The 23,275-nt window shown below is 42.3% G+C and overlaps 1 protein-coding gene across 3 annotated transcripts in view; it reads right to left on the reverse strand.

The window, feature by feature from the left end:
* The window catches only part of TEX2 (testis expressed 2), a 100,230-nt gene that overhangs the window by 50,217 nt on the left and 26,738 nt on the right, over nucleotides 1-23,275 (reverse strand). For 2 of the 3 annotated variants that reach the window (XM_041724599.1, XM_041724597.1), the window contains exon 2: nucleotides 6,414-8,076. In XM_041724599.1, coding sequence (XP_041580533.1) covers nucleotides 6,414-8,051 — 1,638 coding nt within the window. In that variant the 5' untranslated portion in view covers nucleotides 8,052-8,076. Of the gene's footprint in view, nucleotides 1-6,413; nucleotides 8,077-9,423; nucleotides 9,628-23,275 lie in introns of all 3 variants that reach the window. The other variant, XM_041724598.1, reaches the window with a different exon arrangement.

Below are 23,275 nucleotides of genomic sequence, written 5' to 3' on the forward strand. Positions count from 1 at the left end.
TAAAAAGCACAGTCCTGAAATACCTAGCCAGAATTCAAAATACATTTTCTCAAGGAAATGATGCTATAAACTTAGTCATATATAAGTGAACTGGAATTATTGCTTAGCCATGTTATAAGCTGATAAGTTGAGTGAGAAATTGGCAAAATGTTGATAATTGTTAAGATGAGGCTGGGTGTTGGGTACATGGAGTTTCATTATACTATTCTCTCTACTTCTGTGTATGCTAGACATTTTCTACAATAAAAAGTTAGAAAATGAAAGTTCAAGAAAAAAAATTGTTCTATAGTCACCTGACCTCCTTAGCCACATTGTTCCTATGTAATTCAGGAAGCATTTTCTACAGAGTTAGCTCTCCAACCAACTTTAAAACACGGGTACCTGCTTGTAAGTGAGGGCTGCCTGCAGCTGATACTTCTCAAATGACAAGGGATGCTGGGAAATAGCCATGTTTATAAAAGCCATCCATAAAATTCAAGTGACAGGATGCCTGGTGGCTCAGTGGTTGAGCATCTGCCTTCAGCTCAGGGAGTGATCCTGGGGTCCAGGATTGAGTCCCACATCAGGCTCTCTAAAGGGAGCCTCCTTCTCCCTCCACCTAGGTCTTTGCCCCTCTCTGTGTGTCTCTCATGAATAAATAAATAAGATCTTAAGAAAAAAAAAATCAAGTGACCCATTACAGGAGCAGGATATTTTCAGTTTAGTATAATATAGAAAGAAATGCTTTTTTTAAAAATAATGTTCTCCCAACAAAATTATTTTTACATATCAAAACCAAAGCCTATATTTAGAGAATGCAATTATTTAAAAAATCTATCCCTCTTACTAAAAATCTAAATGTGATATAACCCAAGGAAAAAAGGCTCTCCAAAATTCATTTCTGTTAGTCTTGCAATGGTGGAAACATAATTTTAGTCGGCCTTTTGGGTCATATCTTTTAAAAAGAGACAGATCATCATTCCAGGAACCAACATTCTACTGTTGTGTTCTGCAAGTGGTTTGAAAGTCTGAGATAAAGCATTTACCCGTGAATATAATTCAAAACTGTATGAGTCATATACGCAAACATAAATCCAAGAACCTTATGAAATCTTCAGGAAACTTATCATTACAGACATGTAGAGGCATCAGTGAGCAGGAATAGCACTGAATTAATTAAGTACACTCCTGGTCAAGTGACAAGTACATTCTTAGAGAAGTAGCAACCAATTTGCTTAAGAATGCTCAGGAAAAACAAATATTCCAAATGCAATGTTAACGCTAAATGCCTCACTCTCCCCATGCCCAAACCTACTCTTTCCCAGGGTCCCCAACTCACAGTATCTAGCTAGTCACCCAAAGTAAACCTCCCAGAAGGTTACCACACAGGAGCTGCTGCTCAAAATGAAGTCTTGGGACTCTGCAGCACACACACGGCTCTGCCTTGAGCTAACAAACGCAGGCTGCCAAGCTTTCAGGCACATTAGCGTCTCCTAACATTTTGGTCTCACCCACTGGCTTTCACGCATTCCACTTGTCACTTGGTGCCTGTCTAGCCACCGCCACCTTTCTCCTATTTGCTGCTTCTCAGCATCAGCATGAATGTATGAATTCATCATGTATGAAGATTAATGTATGAACACTAAGAAAAAGTAGGCCTTGGAGGAGGCTCTAAGAGTCGTTCTGTGGGCTCTGTGACAACTATTTGGCCTCATGGAGGTTTTGACTGCTTCCGTGCCAGTGGAGAGAGCTGCTGACTGGCAGGGCTGAGTGAGAGATAGTGGAGGGTCATGAGGCCAAATCAGCCACATACCAGTCTTTGAGAACAGCTACTCCTTGGCCACTAACCAGTCTTTGTGGCTCTCCAGCCTACATACTCACCACAGCAGCAGGGTCATTCTTTTAAAGATTTTTAAAAATTCATTTGAGAGAGAAAGAGAGAGGGAGCAAGAACATGAGCAGGGGGAGGTCAGAGGGAGAGGGAGAAGCAAACTCCCCACTGAGCAGGGTACTCAATGCTGGGGCTCAATCCCAGGGCCTTGGGATCCTGACCTGAGCCAAAAGCAGACACTTCACTGGCTGAGCCACCCAGGCGCCCTTGTAGCAGGGTCATTTTAAAATACAAATGTCCACACTAGATGGAATGGTAAAATCACCTGGATAAAGTACAAAAGAGCTTTACTTTTCTCCTTCCTTTCATCTTCATGTGAAGTCTCATTGAAGAAAAACTGCAGTGCTTTCTGAATTGTTTATGGAGCCAATTTAGGACTCAGACTCTCAGTCCTGGACCCATCAATGAGAACTTACATGCCTCAGAAGTTTAAAAACACACAGTCTCCTAAAATAGTCCTGGAGCACTAACTTTCCGGCCTGTCTGGTTCATGGGGTTCCCAGATAAGAGTCTGCTTAGGGCATGAAGTACTTAGGATCACTGTCAATGGGCTGTGCCTCTATACTAGAGATCTTTATCACAGGCAGGTTTTATAGCCTATGTCTGTGAATTTTTTTTTAAAGTTTCCATACTTTCCCTCAATAATTGCACCATTACATTCTCTATAAAAGCCAATGGAATAGTACCAGATCCACAGAAAATAATTCAAAACCGCTAATTCCCTAAACCAAGCTATTTTCAAAAAGTGGCTTTTTCAATCCTAGAACAGGTTCACAGATCTGTTTCATAAAGAAACCAAGGCCAATCTCCTACATCTCTTTTATTTTATTTTTTTCCCCCAGTTTGTCCCCTTTTTAATTGTACACAGAAGGCAGAGTCAGGACAATCTACATCTCTTTTAAAGCCATAAATCTAGACAGCAGAAATCTAGAACCTGCCACCATTTCCATTTCTCTAATACTCGACTTGGCAGATGCCAGCAGTCTTTTTCCCTTGAATTCAGGAGGCCCCCACTGTATCAGTGCAGGTAAGAGAAAAGCAGACTTGCTGCCAGATGATTTCTAAACAGTAAACACCAATTTCCAGATCCTGTCAAAGATGGACCATCTTGGCCTTTTCACTGCAGTGGGAAAAGAAAAAACTCTTCATAACCTTATTTTCTAGTAATTATTTTTTGTCTTCTTAAAAGACCACCCCTTTCAACCTGACTACATTTTTTCCTTAAGTAACAGGGATTTCTTATAAAAAGCAACTTCATTAGGAGATGACAGGGTCAATATTGCCTCACCAGTTACATTTCCTAATAAAGCCTCATTCATTCATTCACTCATTCACCATCCATCCATCTACCCACCTATTCATCCAATAATTATTTATCATGTGCCCAATATGTTCCAGGTGCTAAGGACACAATGATACAATGGACATGGCCTGTGCATCCATGAAACCTATGGTTACTGGAAGAGATGAACAATAAACACGCATATAACTAGGGCTCTTATAAGTACTATGAAAGTGAGGCAGAGAAGGCTAGCTGTGCTTTCAAACTTTGGGTATTTTCTTCCCCTAGCTGTTGCAGGGAAGAAGCTGTTCATCCAAGTCCCAGATTCCCCAGAACCCCTGACATTTTGGAGGACCCATGTGACTAGCTAACAGTGGAATGTGAGTAGAAATCACGTGTGTCACTTTCAGGTCCAGGCATCATCAGAAGGTATGCCTTCTTCTGCTTTCTCCTTCTCCTTCTGCCAGCTGAATGAAAGAACTCTAACACCCTAGGGCAGGGGTCAACAAACTGAGCCTGAGGCCTATTTCTACAAAGTTTTATTGGAACAAGGCCACACTCATTTATTTATACATTGTCTGTGGCTGCTTTCCTGCTACAATAAAAAGTTGAGTGACTGCAACAGAAAGTCATGACCCACAAGCCTAAAACATTTACTATCTGGATTTTTGAGAAAGTTTGCTGGGCCAGAAGCTGGAAGGAACTTGGGCCTCTGAATCAACACATGAGGATGGCCACCCACCCACCAGGAATAGCCATACTGAACTGTTTCGCAGGCAAGATACAAACTTCTAATTTGTTAAAATAGCTAGTGTTATCCTACCTCATATAGAAAGTAAAGCACAATGTCCAATGAGAAAATATAACAAAACAGATGCTCGAAGTTAGACTCCAGCATACTTTCCTTTTCTCACTACAACATTTGAGTCCTAAATTTAATGTCAACACTGCTAAATACTTTAAAGTTGTCATATTTTTAAAATGGTTCCCAAGAGTATGATCTCCAACTCAGTAAAATTAATTGGCCCAAAAAACATTTGCATTTGAAGTCTTTGGCTTACAATATACAACCTACCCTTCTAATTTGTAGCAGTGTCCCTTTTTAAAAATAAAGTATTTAGCCAGGTTTCTAAAAAACAGCCCTGTATACCCAACAAAAGAACTCAGGCTAAAATATAACTTTTCCTCAAGAGTAATGAAGTCATACCAAACAAGTTAAGGCTAAGAAGGAAAAAGAATTACCAAAACAATATTGTTCAAACATCAATCAGAAAGAATATTCATAAAACAGCATAATTTTGTCAGTCCATGACTGCATTTAAGGAAAGTTAGGGCAAAACATCTTCCTCTTTAAAACAATAATTAGTACTGCTTGGCCCGACCACTCACAGGCTGTTAGTCATGAGCAAGAAACTTAACTTTCTGTGCCTCCATTCCTCATGAGCACTCCCTAATTAAAAAGGGTTGGGATGAGAATTAAATGAGAGAATGTACCAAACACCTTTTTCACTATAGGTGCTCAGCATCCCAGGGATGCCTTTACTGCTTCAGTGATGCGATCAAAACAACCATACATATTTTTGTAACAAAAATGAAACCATCTTTGAACTACTAAAAAACTACCAAAAAACAAATAAACAAACACACCAGAAAACAAGTGTTGGCAAGGATATGGGGAAATTAGAACTCTTGTGCTCTCCCGATAGGACAGCTAAAATGGTATAACCACTGTGGAAAACAGTACAACAGTTCCTCAGAAAAATAAAAACAGAATTACCATTTGATCCAGCAGTCCTACTTTTGGGTATATACTCAAAAGAAATGAAAACAAGATCTCAAAGAGCTATCTATATACACCCATGTTCACAGCAGCATTATTCAGCGTAACTATAACGTGGAAGCAACCCAAGTGTGTCCACTGATGGATGAATAGATAAGGAAAATGTACCATATACACACAATGGAATATTATTTGGCCTTAAAAGAAAAGGAAGTTCTGACTAATTCTGATTATACTAAATAAAATAAGCCAGTCACAGAAAAAGACAAATGCTGTCTGATTCCACTTTTATGACATACTCAGAGTATTCAAAATCAAAGATGAGTGAACTATGGTTGCCAGGGTCTAGGAGGAAGGAAGAAATGAGGAGTTACTGTTCAATAGGTATAGAGCTTCTGTGGTACAAGATGATAAGAGTTACAGGGGTGGGTGGTAGTGATAAAGTGCACAGCAACGCAAATGTACTTAATGCCACTAAACTGTACTCTTTAAAATGGCTAAGATGGTAAACTGTATGTTATTTGTATCTTACCACAATTAAAAAAACATATATAGGGACACCTGGATGGCTCGGTGACTGAGCATCTGCCTTCAGCTCAGTGCGTGATCCCAGAGTACCAGGATCGAGTCCCACACTGGGCTCCCTGTATGGAGCCTGCTTCTCCCTTTACCTGTGTTGGGTCTATGCCTCTCTCTCTCTCTCTCTCCCTCTCTCTGTGTGTGTCTCTCATTAATAAATAAAATCTTTTAAAAAGCCTATATATACATATATATATATATATATATATAAAACGTGTATGTGTGCCTATGACTTACAAGCTATATAAGCTACAACTATATATTGTGTATATTTTGAATCACATACACAAAACCCAGAAGCTTTTTAAATATGCAAAAGTAAATGTGAACGGAAGTTCTAATATTTTCTTCCTGCACCAGGATGGATCAACCCGACACCCCCTGAGAGGCCCAACCTGAAACTGTCATGCACCAGAAAGTGAGGTCTCTTTCTCCAGCCCACATCTCACTGCACACATAGGAAAGAGCAGTGCCAGCCGTGACCAGCCACTGACATCAATTTGCCTTCTCTTTCTCCTTTCCTTCTCTGGCATTCCGGGAGTGCTGAACCCTTCTCCAGGGTCTCAGGAATAGGCAATCCTAACAGTCTTAGCTATAACAAATCCTCAGCAAGTAACAAATCCCTGGAAAGTTTAAAGACTGAAATACAAACTGGATGTAAGTGCTACTCTCTAGCACCGCGGAGATCCTTGAAAAACTACTTGGTGAATTGGTAAAACCTGAACTAGAATGAGATTTACCAGAGAAGTCTCTCGGGCATCCCAAGAACAGAGAGATCTAAAAGCCTTAAAAACAGTGCTGTGTGAAAACCCACAACAATCAACTAAAATAATGAAGTTGGATTTAAAATCAGGCTGGATGGGAGAGAGTACGTGTGCACGCCAGCTGCTGCAGAGACTTACCTTTAGCATTTCTGGTTCTTTGATCTCCAGAGATCTTGTGTTCCAGTGTTGTAGGTTTTTATGAAATCTGTGATATTTATGAGCACTTGGTGGTGTAAAAAACCAAATCATGCAAACTGCAGTCATGAATCCAAGACCAATTCCCAGAAAGAGTCCACTCACATAGTGGGGTAGAGGGAGGATGAGGTACCCATAGACACACATTATAAAGAAGCCCAGTGTCTTCACTGGTAATTCCGGGTGCTGCACGGCCAGGTGGGCCTCGTCCTCACTGTCAAGGGTCAGACCATCATCTGCCAGCACCTCCGGCTTGAGAGGGACATCTGGGAGCTTATCAACTGTACTCTCCACCTCCGCTTCCAAATCAAAGTCCTCGGTGTACAGTTCGCAAAACTCTTCATCTTCTTTGCTCACTAAGGCAGACAAGGAGCATTTCTCGAGCACAAGAGAGCTGGTCTTCAGGCCTAAGTCCTTCAGACCGCTCCCCTGGGATGCTTTAGGCTCTGCCTCTCGAGAGGGCTCATCTGAGGACCTGGGGTGGTCACTTCCGGGGACACTGGGGTCACTCCCGGAGCCGTCCCCCTCGGAATCACACTCCTCCTCCTTGATGCTGTAGTTGTTATTGCTTTCCAAGTGGCCGTTCAGGCTGGACAGATTGGAGAGTTCTGAAGCACTTGAAGATAAGGCTTTGGGCCTGTGGCTGCCACTCTCTTCCCCGATGATTTTACTGAGGAGCTGAAGGGGCTCACATATGACTTCTGAAAGGCGGCGCTTCGTGTCCTCAATTTTAGCCTCCATTTCGGGCACTTTAAAAAAGGAGCGTGTGTCAGAGGGAGAAGTGAGTGGGGAAGAAGGTGCAGTTTTGGAGTCTCCCCCTGTGTTTCGCGGCTGTGTGAACTGCTTGAACAGGTGTAAATTGAGCTTGGAGTCGGGTGGTTTGTAGGACACGGTATCTGACTCCTGCCTGGAGGTGTCCGTGGACAGAGACTTAACTAATGTCTTCATCAAGTGCCTGTGCCGCGAGGGGTGTGGGGATTCTTTTGGCTCCACCTCGGTCGACAGGGACTTCACAAGGCTCATGAAGGGTTTTGCACTGGAAAGCGTGGAGGATGAGGCACTGGATGAAAGGATTGGAGACTTGGAAGGAGAGGACAACGGGGAGGAAGAACTGGTCTTCTGCTCCGAAAGGGATGACACGCTGGGAGAGCTAGCTAAGGGCCCTGACGAAGACGACCCTGGGGACAGAGCCAATGGCACTGTACTTAATACTTGCACTGCCGGAGGAGGGGACTCCAACAGCTTTACAGTGTTCTCGGAGATGGGCAAAATGGCAGGGGACACGGACAGTCCATCTGCCAGGATGGGCTGGGCGGCAAGGCCAGTGGAGTCATGGCCACCCTGGGGTTCAAGATAGAGGTCTTCCTTGGCTTCGAGCCCCGTTACAATGCTTTGGTCGTCCAGCCCCTCCTCGAGGTACTCCCTGAACTCCTCCTCCTCTTCCTCCTCCTCCTCCCCGGATGCCGAGAAGTGAATGGCGATAGTGTCTCGGGACACGGACCTCTGCACGTGCACTCTGGGGGCTGATGGTTTTGGCATGTCAATGGTTTTCTCGGCATGGCGACCATCCAGACTTGTCATTGCCGGCTTCACGAGGGCTCAGGCTCTGTGGAAACAGCAAAGAAACCAGAAGTCAGAAAGCCGTTTCTCCACAGGAGAGGCTGTCATGTGCACACTGGAGCACAGATGAAGCTCACTTCCAAATGGTGATTATGCTTTTACTTGGCAGATGGCCACGGCTTTTCACTTGAGCAGGTTTGATGGTTTAATTTTCACCAGATAAATCCCAGTTAGGCATTCTCTTTTATGAGCAAACTACAAACCGGTACTCTAAATGCCATGCAATCTATCTGACTTCACAACATCTGAGTAATCATTTCCTCCCTCTTAACTGGCTCATTTCTACCAGCCATTCTGTATTTCAACACTTGGAATACCTGCACAATAGATGTCACCAACATTACTTCAGAAGTCCAACAGGATACAATGCAGCAGCCTAATGATTTTGAGGATCTTGGAACAAAAATTTCACCACTGTTTTCTAGCTATAAAAAGCCAACCCAGGAGGATTATTGCTTCCATTGCTATTTTCCCAGCAATCCTAACAATTATTTGGCTTGCTTCTCCCACCTGGACTCATAGTATCCTGCCACTGCAAAGCAGCAGCAAAGTCTCCAAGGGTGGAAAGGGAAATCTCTAAAAGAATTGCTATCACCTGTTGGCTTCTTTATTCCCCAAACGGCAGAGTACTTAGGGAGCCATGAAGACATGGCCATATTCTGGGGCTTCAGGATAAAGGAAACATATTTTAAACTGAAACCAGGATTCAGAGGGCAGGGAAATTAAGTACCAATGTTGCAACCTACCACCAACCAAGAACTCTGTTAAGGGCTATGGTGAGAGACATGGAAGCTATGCTTCCTGCCCTTCTGGAGCTTAGTGACCAGCTGGGGAGAAGACAGCTGAAAAGCTGGGGAGCAAAACAGAAGACACCAAGCTGCCCCAGTGACATCTAGTACATTACCTGTCTCCCTATTCACTAAAGGCCCCTTTACTGGACACCACACATCGTGACCCTACAAAATGGAAATTAATACCACAATCTGGAAAGAGACCCTGTCAAAGGAGCTAAAACACACTTGAGGAATGAACTTCAGGTGTTCTGAGGAGGCTGAGACCAGTGTGGGAAACAGGACACCTGCTCAGCTTTTAAAACTGATGGGTAAGGGACACCTGGCTGGCTCAGTCAGTACAGCACGTGACTCTTAATTTCAGGGCCATGAGTTCAGGCCCCATGTTGGGTGTGGAGTCTACTTAAAATAAAAAAGAAATAAAAATAAAATAATAAATGGATGGGCAGGTTGTGGAAGAAGAGGCATGATCAGAAAGCAGTGAGAAGGTGTGAAGATGAGCATGGGCATGATATGTCCTGCCAAATGGGTCTATCCTTTACCTCCAGGAGGGTGGGTAGGTGCTGGGGAGCAGTGGGAGACCACCAGTACAAGAACGCCATCATGGGGAGTGGAAGAGCAGCCTTGGGAGCTGCTGGTATATACATGCTGGCAGGCAAATAGGGCTTCTGGTACTTGCTCCTTTTCCAGCTGACTCTGTGGGACCTTGAACAAGCCAAAACTTCTCTGGTTCTCAGAATCTTCATCTGTAAAATGGAGGATCAAGAATTCTTTCCAAATCTAAAATCCTACATGTTTATAGATTGTATAAAACCCAACATTATACCCTTATACAAGTAATCTACAATAGACAATCAATGTTACATTGCTTGCTTGTTTCTTTAGTTTGAAGAATTCCTATATTTGAGTCTTCTGTCAAATATTCATGTTCAAAATGCTGGCACCTGATACAACCAACAAGAGAAAAAGTAAACTTTTTGTGGGGGTGGAGGGTCAGTGATCCTAGGTCACCAGAACAGAAAATACCCCAATAATGAGAAGAATTACTATCCAAGAGCACAGTCACAACATGGACACATCTGAAACTATGCATTTTTAGCATCAATACCTAAGAGAAGTTACGTTCACAGAAACTTTCCAACAGAGTTTTGCCCATGCTCACCATGACCCTCAGGCTCTCCTACCCCAGGAGATTCAGGAAAAGGAAATGATCTTTATGGACAAAGCAATTTAAATCCAGCAGCTGAAGGCAAAATGAAAAGACATAGGACAATCCTTCCTGGTTATCTTTACACCAACAGGTTTATTAGCTTAGTAATAAGAAAAATACCAAAGTGCAACACATGTTTTTCATTTAACTTTCACCTAGTTTTATAAGAGTAATTTAAAAAGAAAATTATAGAGGTAATTTAAAAAGAAAAGTATGATACTTGATAATTCTCAGTAGGCTGAAAAACTAAGCTTCGCTTAAATTGCTTTAATAATGGGGCACCTGGGTAGCTCAGTCTGTGAAGTGTTTTACTCTTGGTTTCAGCTCAGATCATGATCTCAGGGTTGTGAGATTGAGCCCCAGGTTGGGCTCCCTGCTCATCATGGAGTCTGCTTGAGATTCTCTCTCCCTCTGCCACCACCCCCCACCCACTCACACTCTCTCTCTCAAATAAATAAATAAAATCTTTAGATTGCTTTAATAACATAAAGGATGATCTATAAGGTTCTGCTATTCTGAGTCTGCTTCCTGGGTAGCAGTGGCCATGTGTTAAAATGACTGTGGGCACAGGTGTAAAGACAGAGCATCACTTGGGGGGCTGAACAGTGTGAATCGCTCCTCTGGGGGAGCAAGGCAAGAATGGAGAGGCCTGTCTGTAGTTGAGGGTGGGATGGCCTGGGTATCTGCAGACAAAGTCAGGTCCAGGCAGCGGCCAAGGGGAGAAAATAGTAGTGTATTCAGCAGCCTGTGGTAAAATGAGCAGGCACCTGCCCAGGATAGACCACCATCAGGGGCCTACTTGCCCAATCCTCCTTCACACAGTCAGGCCCCCTGACTTGCCAGTTGAAGGGCTTCTACTAATCTCTCATCAGACTGTCTCAAGGCCTATGTCAGCCAGTAGATCTCAAGCTGGACCCCAAGGAGAGCTCAGTGCCAGGTAGCCAGCTAAGGGCAGGCAGCCTGGCTTAACATCCAGTGTCTTTCTCCAGAGCTTGGGTATCAGCGTCAGAGATCCGGCACAAATTCCCCCACATCCGAACTGACCAAAGCTTTGCTCTACTTAACCAGTTTGGGGTTTTTTGTATGCTTATTTTTATCTGTTGTATCTGATAAAACATTGTTAAAACATACCCTGTGAGGCAAAAGCAGCACTTCTATTGCTTAAATACAAGAAAATCTCAGGACCCTGTTTGCTCATCTGCAAAATGAGGGGATGAGGCAAAAGAAAAACTGCTTCTAGGACCAAAACTGCTGGATACTTGAGGGAAATGGGACCAGAGTCAATGGTTTTGGGTTCTAGACAAGCCATCGAGTGGTCACTCCATCCTCCTGGGGGCTAATGCAAGCACCCACCTTTCTGTTCTCCAGATGGCTAGCTGCTGGGTCCAGAAAAAACCCATTCTCCCACAGCCACAGCCCTGCAGGACAACCAAGATCAAGAGCAAAGAGCACCTGACTGTTGCCCAGGAAGATAACATGGTTTGTCTAAGGCCACAGCACTGAGAAGGGGGAAAAGGGAGAGACAGTTAGATGTGGGGTTTTTTTCTTTTTTTTTTTTTTTAAAGATTTTATTTATTTATTCATGAGAGACACAGAAAGAGAGGCAGAGATACAGACAAAGGGAGAAGTAGGCTCCCTGCGGGGAGCCCGATGTGGGACTTGATCCCAGGAGCCCGGGATCACAACCTGGGCCAAAGGCAGATGCTCAACCACGGAGCCACCCAGGTGCCCCTAGACGTGGGCTTCTGACACGGGTGTCCTGACGTCTTTTTCACCACAGCAAACTGCCTCCTCCAGCATGTCACGCACATTCTTTAGGACTGCTTTGTCCTGGACTTGGCATTCGCCCTCTGTGCTCCAGCACAGACAGCTCTCCCAGGAACTAAAAGCTCAGTTCTCACCCACCAGAATGTGACCAGCTGCATGGAGAAATGAAGAGTCATCTCATTATCCATCTGACAATCTAGTATCCTAAAAAAAGTAACTAGCTCCTGCCCTCTACTATTGGTACAAACTCAATTATAACCGGACTTAAAAAAAGGAGAAAACCTTATCAAGCCATCAGCAACTGAAAGGCCAGAAAAAGAAATTTCCTTCCCAAGAGGTCTCCTTCTTCCAAAGTCACCAGCAGATCACAGGGCCCTGGGCTTTTTTGATACTGGCTCCTGAGTCCTACGAGGGGAGGGCCTATAGCTCCCCTTGCCACGTAGGTGGATTTGTGGATTTCCTGCCAGAGGTGTGTTGAAGCAAAAGTTTGATTTGGTCATGAGCAAAGTGAGGCTGAAGAACCACATCCAGAATGGATGCAGATAGCAGAGGCAACATTGATAAACTGAGGCCAGAGGTCTGGTGTCTAGGAAGGCAATGTCTATCACCAGGCTCACCATTCTGCTGCAAACAACTAACACTGAATTCAACATTAAAAAGAAAAAAAAATATTTTGGAAAGCACTGAAACTTTAACCACTGGGAAAAGAATAACCAGGCTGAGACTAAGGCAAATGGGAACCCAGAGAAGAGCTCTAGACAAGCCACTCTAGCCCTCAAAACACTGGATGACTCTGACAAATTGGAACGTTAATTTTAATGAGCTCCTGAGCAGAAATCAAAGTTCAGGCCTGGCCAAGATGGAGCCCAAACTGAAGACCCTTCTACAATGAGCTGGAACCATAAAGGGCTACATCTACTCAGCAACGAGGGAACGAGAGGCAAAGGGGGCCCTCCCTAGATTTGAGAACTTCGAGGACGTTCCATTAAGTGAAGTACGTATGTCAGTCACAAAGAGACAAATACTGAATGATCCCACTTACCTGAGGTATCTCAAGTGGTCAAATTCAAATAGAACACAGAATGGCAGTTACCGGGGGCTGAGGGTGGGGGAATTGGGAAATTGTTGTTCAGTGGGTACAAATTTTTGGTTTTGTATGATGAAAAAGCTCGGAGATTGGTAGCATAACAATGTGGATATACTTAACACTACTGAATTGTACATGTAAAAACAGTTAATATGGTAAAATTTTATGCTACGTGCATTTTACCATAAATTCAAAATAAAAAGTTTTTAAAAATATTCATTCAAAACTTTACAATGAAATAATACAACTGCCAACTGCCCTCCCTATCATGAAGTCTCTCAAACTTAGTACAAAGTATGAACCAGTTATCATGCCAACTAAAACAATTCTACTCAAAAAGTTCACATTGTTCCTTAGCATTCACCCATGGTTATGTTCTAAGATAACAAATGCAATTGTATTTATGTTCCCATACTTCTTGGGGGTCCAAAAAAAAGCTATTTAGACACCAGTGCTCTTCGAACCTTAGCCTTGGTCAGGTTTATGTTTCAGAGAAAAAGGACATTTCAAACTTTTGCTGATGGGTCTTTCCTAAGGTCCTGACTACAATTCTCCACCAAAGTCCCTATGCCTTGTAAAGATGGCCACTGTTCTAATTAAGACTGAGAAAGCCTCCTTTATAAATAAATAAGTGGTGCCTGGGTGGTTCAGTTAATTAAGCATCCGACTCTCGATTTTGGCTCAGTCATGATCTCAGGATCCAGAGATCAAGCCCTGAGTCAGGCTCAGCACTCAGCATGGAGTCTGCTTAAGATTCTCTCTCTCTCCTTCTTCTTTTGTCCCTCTCCCCCCTCAGGCACACGCTTGCTCTCTACATAAATAAATTAATAGACTGAGAGAGTCTCAGAGAAGGGCTTTTCTCCCTAGCATTTATGCAGGATTCTATTCTATCCAGACTAAAGACAAGGAATAAACCGATGGCTCAGCTCCCATCTAATCTGAACTCATTAAAAAAAAAAAAAAAGACTTTAAACAGGAAGCCATTAGTCAACTGCCCTATCATGAAGTCTCTCAAACTTAGTACAGTCAAGGTTAGAATATGAAACATCCATGAAATTTATTTTATTTCTAGTCACTCAATAAGGTTACCATCATTAATTAGGCCATGAAAAACCAATCAACAATAAATCAGACTATATAATGAAAAATGAAAAGCTATTTCAAGATTCAATGTTGGCATTTATTAACTCAGATATAATAACATCCCTGAATTCTGGTGATTTGGGGGGTAGCTAATTTTCTAATAAAAATTGCCCTTCCTACCTCCAGTTGTCTTTGAAACAAGTCAATCCTGGGATCCTACAGAGCCATAAACAGAGAAAATAGCTCCTTCTAGGTCACTCACTTATCAGCAATTCATCCACTTGGTCCTCTCACATTAAAACAAATAGTGAGGGGCACCTGGGTGGCTCAGACGGTTGAGCATCCAGCTCTGGATTTTGGTTCAGGTTATGATCTCAGGGTCCTGAGTTATTTTTTTTTAAGATTTTATTTATATATTCATGAGAGACACACAGAGAGGCAGAGGCAGGCTCCCTGCAAGGAGCCCAATGCAGAACTTGGATCGTGGGATCAGGACCTGAGCCAAAGGCAGACACTCAAGCGCTGAGCCATCCAGGCATCCCTCGGGGTCCTGAGATTGGGTCCCATCGGGCTCCACGTTTGGCAGGGAGTCTTCTTGGGATTCTCTCTCCTCTGCCCCTCCCCAGCTCACACACTCTCTAAAATGATAAATCTTTTAAAAAGTAGTGATGTGGCCATTATTATTAATTTCTAATTCACATACTAGATTAGAGGAAGTGCTGAAGGAAGGAAAATGAGAGAAATAAGGAGGGAAGAGAACAATTTTGACTGAAAACTGAACCAGTCTCCAGAGAAAGAGCGCACAGTAATATAGCAAATCTTAGGAGGCAAGCCTGTTTGGAAAATGCCTCATTTCTCAGGAGCATCACTAATCCTTCAAGATCATTATTAAAATGCTTTGTCTTTGTAAAATTCAGCATGTTGGATATTTGCTGCCTCTGAACAAACTTGCACTTGGATATGTGATGCTAGCATGGGTTGTGTCAGTCAATAATTTCAATTCAAAAACTTCTCTTGCCAGGGGAAAAGAGGCAAGCTGCATTGTGTGGTGGAGGATGGCTTAATACCTCTTATCTGCGTATTTTTATATAGAATTTGGTTTTTATAAAAAGTAGGGAAGAGGCCTTAAAACTCCCATTTTAATGCCTTGATGCTGCAGAGGAAACAGCTGAATCTGGTCAAATCGACCATAATGGGAAGGTCTGATCTAGCCTAAAAATTTCAGGTGCATCTTAATAGCTGTCTCTTGATTCATTTAAATTCAATGAAGCAGCTCAGAATTGCTAGCAGCCATTCTAATCTGTTACTACTCCACCTTGCAAACAAAAATCAATATTGACATTATAGATAATGAAGTAACTCTGGCCTTAGTTTCATTTAAAAAAAGAAAAGAAAGAGGAAAGAAAGTACCCTGCTTCCAGCACAGGCAAACCCTTCCAAGGCACTTTGTCAGAAACTCAGAATGCCTTTCCCATTAGTTATTAGGTTCCAAGACCCACACTCCAAAGTCTCTTCCAACCCAGCAGGGTCTTGTACCTCAAACACAGGCTTTCTACTGGTCCACCCTCTTCAGCCAATGCATGGACCCTCTACCTACCACAAAGAAAGCCCACCCAGGAGAAGTGCCGTATCTATGGAGGAGAAAGGTGTTCAAATGCATCAACCCAATTAGAATTTTGCATTATAGACTGCTAGCTGGTTCCAATAATGAAATCCAAGTTCAGTTCATAGTATCTCATTCAAAACCAGGTCACACCTCCAGCACAGCCACACAAGGCCCATGGAGGCCGAAAAGGGATAACACCGGTGCTACCCATTGTGGGGAACTCAGGAGACAACAGATGGATATTGTGTATGACATCTTGAAAGCAAGAATACCCCAAAGTAAAATAAAAACTTAGAACAGGCTTGCCCCAATCAGGTGGTGCTAATCAAGTAAAGATGTCTGGGAATATTTTCTTTTAAAGCAGAAAAGTCGCGTCTCTGGTCTAGACATGAAAAGAATATTGCAGATATGAAATATGAATGCAATGGCAAGGCACTTGGGACAGAAACAAGTTAGAACAAGAGGGTGGGTCAACAGCTCAGTAGGCTGTGGCTATGGTACATGGCAGGAAGGTGAATATCTGAGTTTAGGGGCAGGGAATCGATTATTCAAAACCTTTAAAGGCTAAACATTTGGATTTATATTTAAATCTTAGGAAACAGAACCCCTGTGGATTCTTGAGGAATTTGAAAACTGGGTGTAGACGTTTTTGCTCAGTGAATGCCTGGAACCTAGGAGACTGGTGCTGGGAATCTGGAAAGAGGGTAAGAAAAGAGTTTGTTAGTGGTGTGGTCCCCACATAAATGCATTTCAACAACTGACGTTCATGGGGTCAAATGTTAACAACAGGCCAACCTGGGAAAGGGTATATAGTGCTCCTTATTCAGCTTTTATTTTTGCAACCATTTAAAATTTTGACATTATTTCCAAGTTTAAACAAAAAAAAAGGCAGTGTTCCCTCGCCCTTATTTGGCTTTGGATCAGTTGTCAAATGTTGCTCCCTCCCACCTCCCACTGGCTCTACTAGTCAGAATGATCAAGGCCAGGTAGAGGTACTAACAGGAGGGAGCCTGAGTTTTAGCATACCTTGAACTTTTTTTAAACTTTATTTTGACATAATTAGAGGCTCACAGTAAGTTGCAAAAGTAGTACAAAGAATGCTATGTACCTTCCGCCAATCATTCCTTAAAATCTTATTTTTACTATTTTTAATTTTTTAAAGATTTTTTGAGAGAGAGGAAGGAAAGAGGCAGCAAGGAAAGAAGCAGAGGGAGAAGAGACTGTCTGCTGAGCAGGGAGCCCCACTCAGGGCTCCACCCCAGGACCCCAGGATCATGACCCAAGCCGAACATATGCTAAACCCACTGAACCACCCAGGTGCCCCATTCCTCAAATTTTAAGGCCAAATCAATCCCAATGGTTAAGAAATTAGGTTTTAGCCACAGACCACCAATTCATCCCTGTAAGAAAAATGCATTCCACCTGAGAGTGAAACTTCCCCTTATAATAAGGACTGATAGTTTTGCTTAAGGTCTTAAAAATGGTCAGGTTTAGGAAGATACATATCATCAATAGGTAATTCCCAATATATCATCACAAGATACATAAACAGCAATTCACCCAAAAGTTCAAGTGGCCAATACACAAACAAAAAAAGCTCAACTCATCAAAAACAACGGCTGGGAAACAAATCAGTGAAACAATTTTGGTCATCAAACGCCATCATTCCATCATTAAAGTGTGATGCTATCAAAGGCACATTGAGACAAACCCACTATTGCACTAATGGTTGGAACATAATTAATAAGAACTTTTCAGAAACCAATTTTGCAAGTTCCTCATTCCAGGGGCACATGGGTAGTTCAGCCAGTTAAGAATCCGGCTGTTGATTTTGGCTCAGGTCATGGTCTCAAGGTTGTGAGATGGAGCCCACAATGAGCTCCGTACTTAGCACAGAGCCTGCTCGTCCCTCTTCCTCTGCTCCTCCCTCCGCTGTGTGCAGGCTTTCTCAAGCAAACTAATCAAATCTTTTTTTTTAAAATAATGTTCATTCCACACATACACCAAGCAAAAATACTGTTTTAATGTCAGTTTTACTTATCAGTAATTTCTATTTTCCAGTTTTAGGTGTTTCCAAATATTTTCATAATCTGGAAAAATTACATGTAAATGCATGTCAATCTTTAAAATAAAATCACGATCTTTGGAAAATAAATTGCACTAGCCCATCCCCCTCAAGTTATCCATCAGAAAACTAAGGCACAGAAAGATTCATTTTTATAAAATAAGACACACCATATGCATTCATGCAATCTGTTTTTATACAAGATTATACAGTGATCTAGCATATAGGTATCAATGAGGCCTTTGGCTTTCAGTTCCACCAACCTAGGAGGAGTATGACCCTCAGGCAAATTATTTACAATAATCAAGCCTCTGTTTCTCCATCTGTAAAATGGGAATTGCAAAAGACTTCAGATTAAATAAAACAATTTATGTAAAGCACTGAACGGTCCTTGATACAAATTAAGCATTCCCTAGATGTTAACTGTGCTTATTAAGTATTTCCTCAAGTCAACAGAGATTCTTTTACAGGTGATTTTAAATAGCTACATAAAATGAATTTTCCATAACATAACCCTTTCAACACAGGATACTATTAGAATATGCTGCTGTTACAAACAATGCTATACAATGCATTATAATTCTATACTAACTTTTGACTGCCCCTGATTATTTTCTCAGTAAACATTTTAGAAGTGAAATTACAGGGTTACATAGCATCTATACATTTGTATTCCATTTAAAAAAACAAAACAAAACAGTTTCAAGCTCATTCTAAAAACCTTCCAAAACTGTTCCCCTCAAATCAACTGCTTGGAATGTATCTTTCCTAAGGGAAAAGGAAAAAAGAAAAGAAAGAGGAAGAAAAAGAAAAGAAAAGAAAAGAAAAGAAAAGAAAAGAAAAGAAAAGAAAAGAAAGAAGGAAGGAAGGAAGGAAGGAAAGAAAGAAAAGAAAGAAAAGAAAGAAAAAAAGAAAGAAAGAAAGAAAGAAAGAAAGAAAGAAAGAAAAGGATCCTTCCTCCTGGTCCTTTTGTATTTATAAACAAACAAACACATAAAGCTGTTTGTTTTTAGTCTGAAAGGAGATCACACTATACATACCATTTTGCAGTTTGTTTTTCACTATTTTTCCTAAGATTTTTATTTATTTATTTATTTATTTATTTGAGAGAGACAGAGAGAGACTGAGAGCACAAGCACGAGTAGAGGAGAGGGGCAGAAGGAAAGGGAGAAGCACATTCCCTGCAGGGCAGGGAGGCTTGATGCAGGTCTCAATCCCAGGACCCCAAGATCATGACCTGAGCTGAAAGCAGACAGGTAACTAACTGAGCCACCCAGGTGCTCCTCACTTACTATTTCTTGGATTTTTTCTTATGCCTATATATATAAATTGACAGGTATACATATACACACATGCTTTCTCTACATAGTAGAAATATACCATCATCCACTTACTCATTCCTTTGGTAAAAATTTGAGTTTTTTTTAGTTTTCACTATTAGAAATAATACTATCTTGAAAAGCCTTCTATGTAAATCTGTACAAGCAGGTCTATCTGTAGGATACATTTCTAGAAATGGAATTGATGGATCAAAGGAGGTGCATATTTACATTTTGGAACTGCCATGACAATTTCCCAATTTGATAATTACACTCCTACCAAAAGTGTAGAAAGTGTCCACCCTGAACTTTTGTCAAGACTGAACATTATTGGGATCCCTGGGTGGCACAGCGGTTTGGCGCCTGCCTTTGGCCCAGGGCGCGATCCTGGAGACCCGGGATCGAATCCCACGTCAGGCTCCCAGTGCATGGAGCCTGCTTCTCCCTCTGCCTGTGTCTCTGCCTCTCTCTCTCTCTCTGTGACTATCATAAGTAAATAAAAATTAAAAAAAAAAAAAAAGACTGAACATTATTTTCAATTTTTGTTCATCTGATAAAAAGGCATCCCGATGCTTTAATAATCATTTCAAGTTTTCCCCCCAACTGTTTCCCTTCTTCTGTTAACTGGTCATTCATAGTTCTTGCTCAAGGGTTTTTCTTATTCACTTTTTGAGTCATGAACAGTTACCACTTTCTCTGTCTATTGCAAATATTTTCCCCCATCTCTGACCTGCCTTTTAATTTTTAAATACACAAAAGTTTTAAATTTTGAAGTGCTGAATCTCTCAATCTCTTATAGTTTCTGGGTTTTACTGTCCCGAGGAAGCCTTTCCCATTCTATCAGCATAAGAGCATTAAGTCTGAAATCATTGTAGAAAACAATGACAATGGTAGATGTAATGTGCATATTGTTCTCTGGTCCCCACACAAGGATCAAACTCTTCATTTTAGAAAAACTGACAGATATGAATGATCACTTCTCTGTACTTTCTAACTATAATAAATAGCAAAGTATTTGGATTTTTACCCCTCCAAATCATATTAGTCAACTGGAAAACCTAGTTCACATACCTGAATCTATTAGTACCTACAGACTGTTCAGCTTTTCCATGTAAGTAAAGTATTTCAGATTAATTTTTCACAAATTAGTAAGACTCTTAAAGAAAGGAAGCAATGGGTGGAGGTAGGGGAAGATGACTTGAAGTTTCCCAGAGGTGTGTGTGAGTTGGCCCTTGTAGACTTGACAGGCTCTCGCCAAAGAGACTCAGTGTTGAGAGTACATTCCAAGTGAAGGACAGCAGCCAGGAAGCAAGCAGCCACACTGTGGCTCCCTCCAAAGAACATTACTTGCCTACAGGCCCCATCAGGTAATGTTCCCCACCCCATCTCCCGCCATCCTACTCAACCACCATTGAGGGTGACAGGAAGGACGTGACCTGAGAGCAGCCCAATGATATGACACAGCCCAACAGTTCTATCCAAGTGTGTGATTTTGAGAGTTGTTCAGCTAGCAGTAGAATCAGCCACTGAAAACTCATACGAAGTGAAGCCATGAGGCAGCAGGGCCAGGAGCTCTGAGGGGGACCAAGACCCTCCAATGACAGTACCCAATTCACTTCCCTGACCCTGAACTCTTCCACTGTACACTGAGGGGACTCTCCTCATCTTCAAAGAGTTTTCCAAAAGCTCTAAATTCTATGTCTATGGTCTGTGATTCAATGTTCATGGAACAGAACCTACTGAGAGTTCCTACTTTTTCATTTTGCCCAGAGAAATCCTTGGCAATCGCTCAAGTCAAGCAAAGGAACCGGAGTACACTTGAAATGATTAACATGCCTAAGGCAATTAAGTCAAAATATTTTTCTAATAATATTGAAACAGTTCATCTTGCATTAACAAATACTTCTAGATCTTGTCTTGCTTTTAGTCCAGCTGTGGAAACATCCCTCACTTCTGGTCATAGGTGCAGAGTTCGCCTAGTCTACTAAGAATGAGATGCAAATAATCAGCATTTGCATGTGCTGTAGCAACAGAAAGCCCCACCCTCTTGCGGATTCAAACTATACCTCCTTTATATTCCCACAGATCCTCACATAAGGCCACAACTCCATACCCCCTCCTACTCTGCCTGGCTCTCTCCTTTTTTTTTTTTTTTTTTTTTTTTAATGAGAGAAGAGAGCAAGGTAAGAGAATGGCTGGCCTAGTTTTTAAGATGAAACCACCATCTGTATTTTCAGACCAAACCACCATCTGTACTACTCTCTAAATCATTAACACTGCTATCTACTGCCTGCGAGACATCCCCACCCCCATGCCAGCAAGTCACTCCCACTGCTGGGGATCTCCATCCCAGCTAGGGAGGGTGTTGGGGTAGAGGGTTGGGTGGGGGTTGCTTCAGATCCTAGTCAGGAGGTGAGTACAGCATGCAGATCTAGCATAGGACATGGCTGTTTCCAGGAAATTCCTGAATTAGTTCATTGATTTCCTGGTCCGATTCCCCCCCCCCCCCTTCCTGGTGTGATTCCAGGTCTCATCTCCCATCCGGGCCTCCAATTTTCTCTCTTTTCTCCCTCTAAGCAGATGGGCTCGCCCCTTATTCACTGGGAAGATGGTAGGAGTTGCCATCTTGTCTCTCATACCTAACTATATACACGAATCACTATTCCCATCCCTTGGCTAGAAATTCTTCTAGCTGTTCCTCTCTAATGTACACCCACACACAGATCCTATCTCAGTCCAAAAAGGCCTAATTCTAAACCAAATGAACCCATCTGTCCCCTCATTCCTGCCCACCCAACCCGACCCTATACTAACTTCCTCTCATCCATCAAGGGACCACTGATTTTCCAACCACCAAGGCTCCAACCCCAAAGGGTCATCTCTGATGTTCTCCTCTTCTTTATCCTCCAAACCTCTTTTGTTCCCCAAGTCTTGTTGATGGAGTTTTTGTCCCATCTAATCTCTTTGGCTTTTAGGCTCCAAAGTAACCCAAGCCCCTCTATCCATTCAACCTTATTTTCAGTTACTCTCCAGTGTGTTCCCAACATTCTGGTTGGGTCTGATGATCCACCGACTCATATAAAAACCATCCACCTTCCCACTTCCTCTCATGCAGCTCCCTGTATTGGAAATCCCTTCCACTCTCGCCTCTGCCTTGTCAAGTGCCAATATCCTCCATGAAGCTAGCAATGCTTGAAATGAACCCCAGGCCTTCCTCCTAGACAACTGTGGCCTCTCAGCTGACCTCCTACCAATATTTATGCCACACAAGTAATCACAGAAAGCAAGTTCTCACCCAAGAGTAGATTGTGTCTCAAAAGTTCATCAGCAAAAAGTTCAATTGTTTGAAATTCAAAATCCATTTATCCTGAAGGAAAATACATGGGAAATAGGTTCCTAGGCCCACAAAACTTATGCAATCCACAATGTAACTTAACTGTGATAAAAATGTACCTTTCCAACCACACAGGACATAAAACAAAAACATATTCTGAATTTAGATAATGTCAGGACCCTAGAATTAGGGCCCCCTGTCCACACTCCCAAAAAAGATAATTCTAGAGAATAGGAAGACAAAGGCCCAGGATGTAAACCCAGACACTTCTTACCCATCTGACCCAACCAGACTTGTAGAGTCTGAACTCCAATTTCCAATCCAGCCCAAGGACATGAGTCTGTTTTAACTCATGTGTAAAATTTTCTCATTCAATAGAACCAAGACCCTGGAAAATACAGAGGAATTGGAACTTGCCTGCCCCCGAGACACACAGGGGCCAGGCAGCAGTCAGAGAAAATGCTTCCTCTCGGGGCCCTTCTACGCAGCAGCAGATCTGCTTCGATGACTTCCAAGCATCACCATGGCAAAAGGCATCAGGGAGAACACGGGGAAACTTTTTAAATTTGTCCAGAGGATAGAGCAAGGCACACAGATAACTAATTAGGAACTTGGTGGCCACTCATCAGTGGGGATTAGGTTCTAAGGTCAGGGCAAAAAGCTATCAAGAGCCAAAATTACTCCACAAAGTACTATAAATAATGCTTCAGGCAACTCTGTGCAGTCATTGTGCCAAGAAACATCAAGATAGGACGGAACTAAGGAAAAGATGGTGGGCTGGCTGTTCACCCCACTCTTGCCCCAAGGAAGACGAACAAAGCTCTGACTCCGATGGAAGGTTCCCAGGACTTCTGCTTGCTTGCAGCACTTGCTCTACTTATCTACTTATTTTAATACCAAGACTCTGTGACTTTACTGCACAC

The sequence above is a fragment of the Vulpes lagopus genome, chromosome 12 (genome assembly GCF_018345385.1).
Source record: "Vulpes lagopus strain Blue_001 chromosome 12, ASM1834538v1, whole genome shotgun sequence".
In the NCBI taxonomy this organism is placed as follows: domain Eukaryota; kingdom Metazoa; phylum Chordata; class Mammalia; order Carnivora; family Canidae; genus Vulpes; species Vulpes lagopus.